The sequence below is a fragment of the Anopheles cruzii genome, chromosome 3, assembly GCF_943734635.1.
Source record: "Anopheles cruzii chromosome 3, idAnoCruzAS_RS32_06, whole genome shotgun sequence".
In the NCBI taxonomy this organism is placed as follows: Eukaryota; Metazoa; Arthropoda; class Insecta; order Diptera; family Culicidae; genus Anopheles; species Anopheles cruzii.
In genome coordinates, this window is record NC_069145.1 from 50,034,444 (window position 1) to 50,046,920 (window position 12,477).

A 12,477-nucleotide genomic window follows, 5' to 3' on the forward strand; every position below is an offset into this window, starting at 1 on the left:
TTCGTATCATGCTTTCCATACATAACGTGCAGCCATAAATTTTAAAATTATGATAACGCATTTAAAAATTCCTTTCGCTTAATGTTATTACAATCGTTTACTCACCACCCATCGCTGTGTTACAGAAACTTCTCCAATTAGACTACTTAGCAATCCTGTATATTGTTCTACATTTGCGGCGCGTTTCTGCCCTGCTACCGATAGATGTGCTTTGTCGGCGATTTGTGTAGCCATCGATGTTAATTTTTGGAAAACTTTGTTGCGTACCTTACACGGAAAACTTATTAAATAATTTTGTCCATCACAGCAAAACATTTCCAGTGCAATTGGCTGTAACAGGTATCGTCGCTTTTGTATCTCACGGATATCCTCGTACAATATTTTTGAACAACGGCGTATATTACGAAACCTGAAAAATCATTAAAAAGAATTTTTAGAATTAGGCGAAGAATTTTCAGTCAAAATATGACAAAAAATATTTAAAGATATATCATTCTAAGGGGTATAAAAAATTGTATTTTAAAATAATTTGTTGACATTGGTATGATTTGTGACATATTGTTATTAATCAAAATTTCTTTGATTGTATCCAACGCAAGTCTCGTCTAAAGCAGTACAATACGGCAACTAATTGTTCCAATCATAGTTACATATTTTTCGTTTTAATCTACTCAAAACGATTTCAACAAAGTAATTACAAGGAACCATATCTGTAAAATAAGGTATTAAATCAACTAGTTCAAGCTGAGATTTTGGCTCAAAGTCAAAATTTTGACGAAAACACGGTCCAAGACCCTACGAGCAAATTGAAAGTCTTTGACACAAATGAAATACTAAACAAAACTTTTCTAGATCTCCTTCTGCGTCATTCATCTGCGCTGCATGGGTTTCAATGCGTAAGTTCGAACACTGACAGTGCATCAATATGAGTACAAAAGTTTGAGTGGTTCAATACGGCTCTGTCGGTTGTAATAACAAAAAAAAAATATTTTAATTTATATAGTATTACTATAATTTATATATAATAAATATCTCTATATTTTTGTAAATTGTTTCATGCAGCATGATAAGCTTTCTAATTAATCCGTAAGAACGCCAGTGTTTATATGGCAAAACATAATAGCATCAATGTAAAAAATCATCAATGTTTACATCAAAAATGTAAACGTAGAGTTTGAAATAGGCTAGAAATGTAAGGTTTGAAATAGGCTAGAAAAAGGTTTTAGAAATACAACTAAAAAGGATATTATTTTTAAAAAATTTTAAAATGTATCATACAAAATTAGATTAAAATGATTTGTACAGAAGTAATCAATTATACATTACGTTTGAGCTTCAGCTGGAGCAGTACATGGTATGATTGGTTCATAACTCTCCTTAGGTAAGGAGTCAATATCTCTTATTTCACGATTACGTAGTAATGTGAACCCATCAACAATGTAACAGCATTGCCTACCGATTAAAAATAGCCCCTCGAATGTATCCAAACCCTGTATGCGCGCTGATCGGAAGATGTGCGAAACCTTCAAAAATGGAGAAATATATTGATTGCATAAGTAACTAAAATCGATTTAATATCAAACAAAAGCGTTACCTTTTCATTCTCTTCTAAAAGCCGTAACAAAGCTTGATTGTCTGGTAATGATGAACAAAGGCCTTCTTCGTTTTCTAAGCAATCGCCTTCTAGATCTTTCTCATCCCTGTACACATAAACAATGATTGATTAACTATATAATTTTCATTGATTCGCTATATAATCTGGATTGTAATATTATCACCGAGTTCTCTTACCGTGGAGATTTTGGAAATTCCAAATTATTTTTGGTGACGTCACTTCCTGGCTTTGGTGACTTCACTTCATACTCAAAGTGCTCAGAAAACATGCAATGATACTGCCGCATAACATCAGCGTATTTTGCGCTGTCATGGCTGATAGCAACGCGAAATTTCAGTTGTCGTTGCTGTTGGTGATCACTACTAACGTTTGTTTGCAATGCGTCTCGCGGAGGGTAATGGATGTGAAATAGCTCATTTTTAAGCATTTTTTTGCGCATCCGGTAAGGGCCTTCTGTATTATCCAGAACCCACTTTGTTAAATTATCACTACACTCTGGTCCCCAAATGGCACGTTCTCGAATAAGTTCCCCTTCTGTTTGTAACCAGTCTTCATAAACGTAGCGTTTTGTATGCGCACAAGTATAATTATGTTGCGTTAATCGGAAGTCCCAGTACTCTCGCACTAAAGTGAGCTTAACAGAGTTTAGCTTTTCAATCAAAACATCACCCAAGTCATCGGGACGCAAGCGTTTTTGATTGCTGTCTTTCTTTAACTTGGCACGACTTGTAAGACGTGTTAAGCCACCAGTAACTTTTTGTATCTTTGATTGAATGTTATTTGGGCCGTCACAATGAGTTCGAGAAATCGTGCGTCGTTCCACTGCCACATATGCTAGCCAATGTTTCAACGCCATTTCAAAAACTTGTTGTTTCGTACGCTTCATATCCGGTGCTCTTGCATTTCGTGCCGGTTGAATAAGTGTCACTTTGAATATTTCTTCAATTACCGGTTTCTTGCATATGTATAATTCTTCCCATACTCGAAACGATAACATTGTCAGTACCGATTGTAGATCCGAAGTCTGTTCTCTTGATGGTAGATCCACTTCTTTGGCGTTATCGCTTGTGTCGCACTTATTGAGCAAATCGTCCATATACCAAATTGAGGTACTTCCAGTTGCATGTGTTATTGGTGCTTCAAGAGCAATGCGTTGTGTACCATTGTCTACCCCTATCTCATCTTCATGTAGCTGTAACAAGCAGTAGGTGAGGCACCCAATGAAATCAGGATCGTGATTGCATGCACCGAAAACCAGTAAACGGTTGGTAATTAATAGCTGAAGTACTTCCGCTAATGACGTATTATCCTTAGGGTCTGCAGGATATGCTAATAGATACAATATGCAACGATTCAGTGAGCGATACAATGGTTCTAGTGATCCAATGCTGTAGATACTACTAGTGCTTCCTACTCTGTTCAGAGCAGGAATGGAGGCACATTGCTTAGTTTGAAGTATCATTCCTATGCAGTAATCGAAAACTTCGCGTCCATCCAAGTCAAGCATACGTTGCCATAGTTTGTCAACTATTCTTCCTGTTATATAAAACACGTTGTCTAACACGTGTCCACTTTGAACTGTATTCAGCGTTATGCTGAGTACGGGCGGTGGTTCAAATACGTTGCATGACAGCAAGCGTGGAATTAGCAAATGGATGATTTCAGATAAATAGTGCTTTCGTTGTTCCTCACTAAGGTTATTGTAGGAAGAACACAACTCAAATATTGAGTCTATTACTGATGGAATATTTGAAGTATTTTCAAGTGGCAAGGAGTCCACCACTAGTGCTAACAAAAAATCCATCGTTAGCTCTCTGATTTCCTTTAAACATGGGCCATCCTCTGGACTATCTTGTAAAGATTTTGACGACGTTGGGTTTTCATTCGAAAGTAACTGCTCGCCATCTGAAATAATTGTTTCTTTTTCCACAACTAAAAAAGATGTCGATGAAGATGTAGGCGAAAACGTTGGTTTGATGGAAAAAGAAGGATCATACAATGTACATATGAGCGAAGCTATCACATCCGGGCTCATAGCGATTGATGCGAAATCGGGCAAATGTCTGTATAACGACACTAGTAGTTTTACTATGTCAACCGAATAGGATTGAAGCCATGTTTTAGGCGAATCGTACGCTTCACAATCAACCCAGATTTTACTAGCCTGATTGTTATGCAGCATCTTTCTCATTAAACTTAGTATTATGCATATAGCCTCTGAACAAAATGGAATGATTCTTGTTTGAGATACATTTGTTTCGATTCTACCAACTTCACGCGACGTCCAAATGAACGACCATATTGCTTCGAGATTTTGACATTTTGATGGAAGTATCGTTGATTTAACAGGATGTCCAACGATCAATGCAATTAACAACGAATAAACCTCAGGAATATCACTTCGATGAAGGAGCAACCACTCAAGATAAGGAAATCCCATTAAGATTGATGTTTGTTGCATATCACCTTCTGGGGTATCATTTTTATGAGAAGCTTCTGTAGGTGGGACAGTACCTGAAAGGCCATCCTCAGATTGACGAAGAGTTGACGGTAACAGAATGGCATTGCGTGATTTTGTAACCACGCCTGTATTTTTCAAGTAGCCCTCATTTTCTGAGTGTTTTGTTCTATCACGAAATCGTGCTCGTATAGTTTCCATGGATAAATGCACCACTAGTATACGCATTGCCCATATCATCGTAGAGCTATCAAGCTGAGGTTGCATCAATACCAATATCCAGTCAAGTCCTAGTATACGAGTGACTTCTTCGCATAGCCGTAAATTAACGGTGTTATTAGAGTTGAAATGAAGGTCGTGCAATATTCTCAGAAAACGATTTGGTAGCTGTTCACGCTGGCTTGTGTTCATATCACGTTTCAGATGATGCTGCTGTAAAGAAAGTAACAATCCGCAAGGAATGCAAGGCGTGTGAGATCTTTAGTTAAAATTGATTGTTGTAATTGTTTTTGTTGTAGTAGTTTAAGAAAATATAAGGTTGGCTGAAAAGAAATCCATTATTTTCTCGGCAGATGGCTTTAGTGATTGATATTACTAGTAAGCGTAAAGTATCGATCACACAGTTGCACGTTTATGCTCGTCTTCAAAGTGACGTTTTCAAAGTGAATCTTCACACTTATAAAACATGCTCTCACTGTTTTTTGTTTGTTCCATTCGTTTGTGAGTTACAGCGTGTTAACAATGGAAGTGAACAAAGAGAAAATTTGGTACATTTTATAGTTTTTCTTTTATAAGGGTGACAATTCAAGCTAGGCCGCTGCAGAGTGTTTATGGTGCCGATACTGTGACAGCTAGTTTTGCGCGATTTTGGTTTCGTCGACCCGGTTCAGTTATTTTTAATGTTAAAGAGGCACCACGCACAGGCAGACACGTCGTTTAAAATGCCAATAAAATCACAGAAATAATCAAAGCTAATCAGCATTTTAGTCATCAGAGCATCGCCCAGGAGTTAAAGATTAACCACCAAACAGTTTAAAGCCATTTGCGATAAGCTAGATTTAGAAAGAAACACTTGAAACGTCTTGACGTGGGACTTGAAACGTGGGACTTGAAACGTGGGACTTGAAAGAAATAGTTTATTATGAGCTGCTGCCGTGTGACTAAACACTAAATTCAAATATCTAATAGCACCGTTCGAAGCTAGTAATTGACTAGAAACGGCAACAACCGGCCAACAGAGGATCTACTATGTTCCATCAGGACAACGCACTCTCATACACGTCTATAGTGACTCGCCAGAAAGTCCGGGGTCCGGGAAAATTTTAATGCATCCACCGTATAGTCCAGACCTGGTCCTGGATAAACAACAATAAACAATTGCTAGAAGTTTTCGTCAATAACCAAGAGTTCTCACTCTACAGAGTCATTGTAGAGCTACCTTTAATAAGGCAACAAATTTTCCAACAAAACGGTGCATATTTGACGCAAATCGTACAATTGAAAGCATCTTAAATGAAGTTGAAGTACACGAAAAAGTTTTGGAATTGGAAATTTGGCATGGAGAATGGAAACATTTATAATATGATTTTGAAATTTAATTAATTTAATTCAGTCAAAAAGTAACTTAAAAGTAAGTTAAAGAAAAGGAATCGAATTCAATTTACTCAGGTATGGTAACAAGTAAAATATTCCTTAGTAGATTACATTGTTTAACTCCTAGTATGCAACAAGTCAACTTAAGAAAATTGGTGATATGAGCAAGACATTTTCTTGAAAAACCTACGAATACAAAGAAAAAGAACACTTCTCTTCCGTCGAAATGAAAGAGCGAAACTTAATACTATGATTATGTTTTTGGGACGGTTTGAGCAATAGAAATCAAGTGAACCTTAACACAAAATTGTAAGTCGAAAGTTCAAGTATATTAAAGGTTGATCAAAGCAATTAGACCCGTATTGTCGTTCAATCAATGAAACAACTACCAAAAACACTTACCTCTGGAGTGCAGTTGATAACGTACTGGCCAAACAACAAAAGTTCGTTAGACTTCAAATGATGACCTAGTAAAACACGCAATAAAGAAAACGCGGCTTTCAGAGCATTCTCTTCTGAGATGTATTCAATTACAAAAAGTAATTTAGACAGGCACTGAAAAGAGAAATTTTACACATTAATTATATCTTGTATTAGATAACATTTTTACAAAATATTGTTACTTATGAAATGTGTATACTTTATGTTTTGTGGTTATGATATGTTATGATTTGAAAAATCGAATCGGTTTGTGAAAGATAGAAATAGATTTAATTCATATTAAGGAAGGTGAACAACGTTTCATCCGTTGTCAATGTCAGTATCGGTTAACCAGTAACCATTAGCGCACCGACATGGGAGTTGATAATTCAAAATGTAGCAATGCCACCTGTTGGCAAGTGTCTCTCATAGATAAACAGCTCGGACTTGTCGTAACAGAACAGTTAGGAAGAGTTAGATTGAACTGCGGTCGCACTCCAGGAGAAACTAAGCCGCACAAGAATCAATTGACGCTGAGCAGGCATGGTGGCAATGTCCGATCGAGACAATATAAGACTGTGACGATGCAGGTATTTAGAGGGTATGGTACAATATACAATAACTAGAACAAGTCGCTCACTGTTCTCTTGTGGGAGTAGCGACACAATCGCAGGTGTTTGTGTGTAAGTAGCACTTTGATCCGTGTAAGCAAAACGACCACTAGGAACGTTCAGTATTTTGTAGTCCTTTATTTGTAGTACATTTGTAGTCCATGCGTCTTCTATACGTGTTTATGCTCAGATTGATATTTGGCCCCGAATTTTGGCGCAGGGACAACCACCTCCGCCTTGTTTTCGAGCAAATCAAACCAAATTCTGCAAGTGGGATGTTTTGCGAAGGCTCTGGTGAATGTTTGAAACCCCTTCCAACTTTACAAATTCAGCTGGTGCGAGTTTTACTATGTATCCAACGAAAGGAAGTGAGAAGGGAAGCCGATCAGATACGTCACTAGGATGTTTGTTTCTTTGAAACGCCGGATCATCGAGAAATGAGAATAAAATGAGGCGTGGAACAGCTAGTAATTTATAATTGTCAAATTTTCAATTATAAATATTCATAGAGATTAGATTAGAGAGAGTAGTTAAAAAACATGTATTTCTGTTGATTCACTTGGGCCGCTCGCACATGCGGTTATTATCGAACTGCCGCTCCGCCTAAATTTGCCTCCCTTTTGAAGCTCTGACTTGGAATAACGGTATTCCTCAGCTCTATGGGTTCAGGCATATCAGCAATAATCAGCATCTGGCGAACAATTTTAACGCTTTAAACAATGAACTTGTCTAAACACTCTACAGTTGAAGCTTCATCGAAAACGGCACATCTAGCCAATTTCACACCAACTCCAGCTTTATCCTCAGTCTTTATCATAGATTTAATTTTTCCATAGCTTCTTGTCTCGACACTTTATAAGATCATGTGATCTTTATATTCATATTCATGGGCATATTCATGTTCATGTGTATGTTTGTGTTATGTGTTTATGTCAACTCATGGAAAGTAAGCCCTACCTGAAGATCCTGGAGGATACGAATGTTGGTCGTTTTAGCATTTGACTCTACTACCAATTCCAACAGGTGTTCCAGCAGAGAACGTATCAAATCATTTGATTTGTCTAGCCAAATATCGAAATCGCACAGCAAGTCCTATAAAAAATATAAGCATTATCATATATCATACGATGTGCCGTAATTTCTTAAATTGATTGATCAAAACCTACTTGGAATGCTGTTATATTTGGTATTGATGAATTTTCGTATCCAGTATGTACAGTACCAACGATATTAAACGTAAGATGTAGAATGTGGGAGTTGAGCAAATATTTTTTACGCTTGAACAACATCCCCAGTGTTTGGTAGTAACGATAGTTGTTCATTTCTTCACGAGCACCTTCATTAGTCTTTAAAATGCACGTCATTGCCTTAATAGCGGCATATAGACTTTCAACATCTTGTGACATTGCAACCAAACCAAGCAATACACTACATCCACCAACCGTATTCAGGGTCATTGACACAGGAAAGGGATTGAATTTTCGAATACCTAAGTAGCCGATAAGTACACCTCCCAATGTACGTGCCGGTCCGGTTAGATGAACAGCAGAGTTGTGCAATATTAAGATGGGCGTGGCATTTTCATGTGAACTCATGCCAAGCTGTTTACCGATTGTCTTCGCGTCTGTTCGATTATAAACCTTACGTATCTTTAATAGTGTCATGTGAGAATATGCTTTCGGGTTAACGCCGAAAGCCACCCGATTCTCTAAAATTAAGGAATGGATGTCTTCGGTGTCTCTTAAGCGAGTATCTTGGAAGGAGCCGACATAATGTGGACCCAGCTTATAGACACGTGCAACGGTTGACGCGTCAAAAGTCTGTAAATGTAAAAACGTATTGGAAACATTAAAATTCATCTAAAATATATGTTAGAGAGAATGGTCACTAATCATTCGAGACAGTTGTTCTTTATTATTACCTACTTTCAAGCATATCTAGGATAGGGATGATTGAATTATAAAAGGAATTTCTCTTCTTGTATTTAAGAAGCCACAAAAGCAAGTGATACTGGTTTTATCAATATACTAAGTTTTGCGAAACAGCAGATTTGATTGATCATCTTTTTCATCTTTGATTTAATTAATTAAACTGAAATAAACAGATTTTACAAGTTGTTCCAAATACTTTTTCACTAACTCTGCAATTATGTTAAAATAAAAACCGCTCTTTTTTAATCGTACAGGAACGGACTGAGTCGTATTTCGTAGTTCGTACGGCACTTATCTCGGATGATTTAGTTCTACATTGTACATTACATAGATCTTACGTACATCATCGATAAGATGACAGACACCTTGTTTCCAAATCAGCTTTGAATATTGTCTCCATAATGGTGGTGTTCCTATAAAGGCATGAACAGAACTTCCAACATTTTTGTCGACAGTCGGTCCTTTGACGATTGGATATGTCTTTTGAGTGTGTATAAGTCGGCCATCAAAATAAACCGAAAGCATTGACGATTTTGAAAACACTTTGTTTACTGTTACGACAACATGATGCCACTGACATTCCTGGATGATTGCAGAACACGAAACAGGTGATAGCAACTCTTTGTTGAAGTAATTGTAGTTATCTAAATAAAAAGAGAGAAAATATGTGTACAATTCACGTTTAAAACTTCCAAATTCCAAAATTGGTGCAATACAGCTTTAATTAATCATTCTAAAATAATAAAAATGGCCAATTAAATGTTTATGCATGAATGATTAATTTTTCTATTAAATAAATGTTTTAAATATCATGAGCCGAAATATCTAACTACAACACGTGTTGCCTGTTACTCGGCCTGAGGACGCTTGAGTATAGGATACTGTCGGCTCGGGCTGTTTTCGTTTTTAAACATATCACTTGAGGAGGTATGACATGGAGCACAAAACTGTTTCTCGTATCTTTGTTGCCAGTCAAAATGATGCTTTATTGTCTAGGTCTAAGTGTCTAGGTATTGTACCCAGTCTAGGTGCCCACAATTCATAATACAATAATATATAAATATTTGATGTTACTATAGATGGTATAATAGGTGATACCACTATTTTATTTTACCAATTAAAAACAAAAGAAGTTTTGGCAGACGAATATTGAGTGACTTACCTTGTGTGAACGGAGTCTCTTGTGTTGTAACTAACATTGATTTATCAGGTGCAAGTATTACAACACCCAAAACCACCATATCATTCTCTTGAGTTCCATCGGCGGTGCGTATTATATGTAGCAATCTTATCGGGTGATTGTCCTCACGTGATGGATAGCTCTCAATACAAAACCATGAACTAAACGTTAGTCCATTTATTCCTGGGAATGACCGATCTCCAGATCCAACACCTCCAACATTGCTTGTATCAGGTGGAGCGTTTGATGATCCACTCGTCAGTCCATTGATACCCATGTCATTTTCAATGCGTCTACATTTCATTCGATCTGCGTTTACCAGTTTAATTCTACCCAAATCGTTGTGATGTCGTTGAGGTGAACTGTGAACTGTACCCACTTGATTTGGGGCAATATTGGGAAAGAATAGACAGGCGAATCCTTCAGTAGACATATCCATCTCTATGAATGACGGTGGCGTTGTAGGACCATGTAAACGGAAATCACGGGGTGTTGTGATAGAAACAAGAGTTTTTACACGTGTTAATGGAACCGGATTAGATGCCATTTTACGTAAATTTTCATTCGGCGATTCGTCTCTAGATGGTAAATTCAATCGAAGAAACGTTCGTAAAGTGTTAGGCATTAGTGCCTGTACGGCAAGACGTTCAAAAATATACTCCAACGATGTGTGTAATGGATGCTGCTCATCGATGAAAACTTCTTTGGCAATATTCAGCAAACAATGGTTGAACTCGTGGTCGCACATAATCTGTTGATTTCTTTCACTTCGAACCAACGATTTTATAACTTCGGCTAAGAAGTACTGCAATGTTACAGTGTTGCAGCTTGAAGATTTCCATCGTACCGTAGCGTTACAATCATCGCTTAGGCATGGTTCTTCTATCGAAGGCAGCAACTTCAACATGCATATGATAACACTCGGGTGTACTATAAGATAATCGGTTGATAAATCCTTTGATACTGATGTGATCGTTGGTGCCATCTCGTGGATGATTACCTTTGAAAAAAAAAAGGGTAACAACATTAAAAATGGCTCGAAGAAAATCTTTCTATCATAAAAGTACATATTAGGTAGTCTAAAAAGAAATCCATTATTTTCACGAAAATGCCTAGAGTGTTCGATATCTCGTGAAGTATCGATCGTACAGTTTCAAGTTTAGGGTCGTTTTCAAGCTGATACTTTGCACTTAATCAAATACTTTCACTGTTTTATTGTTTATTCTATTCGTTTGTGAGTTACAGGTCAGTTATTTTTGAAAACCGGTCGTCGAAAATGTCAATAAAATCACAAAAATAATCAAAGTTTATCGGCATGTTAGTAATCAGAGCACCGGCCAGAAGCTAAAAATTTACCATCAAACAGTTTTAAACCATTTGGGCAAAGTTGGATTCACAAAGAAGCTCGATGTTTGGGTGCCACACCAATTAACACAAAAAAGTGATGAATCAAATTTCCATCGAAGGAATGGGTTATGACTCTCCAGAAAGTCCGGGAGCTTGGTTGGGAAATTTTCATGCACGAAGCGATTACCACCTTTTCATTCATTGCAAAACTTCCTTTCTGATAAGAAATTAAGATCCAGAAAAGATTGTGAAAATAAATTGTTCGAGTTTTTTGCCAATAACGGCCAAGCCTTCTACAGGGTGAGCAAATTTTGCCCAAGAACCAATCAGCTAAAATCCGCACCAAACAGTCACTCGTTGTGGGTGTATTGGCTTCTCTTGCACGATGCGTGGATTTTCCGAACCATAAAAATGCTTATTAACATGGCCACCGAGGTGGAAATGAGCTTCAATAAAATGTGCTTTTGACGAATGATTTGACGACCTATCACTCTGGAAATAAATTTTTCACATTTCTAAATTTTCTGCAACCCCAATTTTGTATTTCATACATAAATGTTAAGAATCAACCACAAATAAAAGTTCAAGCATCGAAAAATATTCATCCGTTTTTTCCGTTGGTTCAGGAGAGACAGTATGAAGGTACCTTTAAAAAGGTAACATATTATCCAGCAAAACGGTGCATATTTGACGCAAATCGGACAATTGAAACCATCTTAAATAAAGTTTTGAAGTACACGCAAAAATAATGGGTTTCCTTTTAGACTTCCTAATATATGATAATCTGTATGAAAAAATATATATAATAATATATATATGAAAAAACAAATATATATAGTGTTTTGAAGTTTTCAGTTAACTTAAATTTGTGAACAGTAAATAATTGTTTTCTGGAAAACTGATGCCTTGTTATTCATATAATTTGATGTGAAAAGCAAAAATGGATCTGATCTATAGTTTAGCAACGAATCTATAACCTACCGTATTTTATCCTGTATACGTTGCACCCTAATTCTTAGATTGAAAATTTTTGAAAAACATTTTCCGTAAATTTTACCCTTTGTCAAACTTTCTTCGAGGGTGTTGATAAATATTTCAAAAATAATAAACTGCCTAGTTGCTGCCTAAACTGTTCGTAATTTATTCAACAACTCCTTTATTCATCATAGTAGCCATGAAACTCCTCAGAATCACTGGTATTGGTTGAGTGGTGGTTGCGTTGGCAACGGTCAGCTTTGCGGGGCAACATGGTTATGTTTTCGTCAACTACAAGAAATTTCTACTAGCCCTGAATCGCCTGCAACTATTTTCAAGTCCCAAAA

The 12,477-nt window shown here is 36.9% G+C and overlaps 1 protein-coding gene across 1 annotated transcript in view; it reads right to left on the reverse strand.

Moving 5' to 3' along the window:
• LOC128270536 (WD repeat and FYVE domain-containing protein 3) overlaps positions 1-12,477 on the reverse strand; it is a 30,292-nt gene that overhangs the window by 5,006 nt on the left and 12,809 nt on the right. Inside the window, 12 exon segments of the mRNA XM_053007944.1 lie at positions 106-409; positions 1,327-1,523; positions 1,595-1,693; positions 1,779-3,306; positions 3,613-3,703; positions 3,884-4,505; positions 6,069-6,221; positions 7,655-7,789; positions 7,864-8,517; positions 8,971-9,272; positions 9,791-10,072; positions 10,193-10,635. Coding sequence (XP_052863904.1) covers positions 106-409; positions 1,327-1,523; positions 1,595-1,693; positions 1,779-3,306; positions 3,613-3,703; positions 3,884-4,505; positions 6,069-6,221; positions 7,655-7,789; positions 7,864-8,517; positions 8,971-9,272; positions 9,791-10,072; positions 10,193-10,635 — 4,810 coding nt within the window.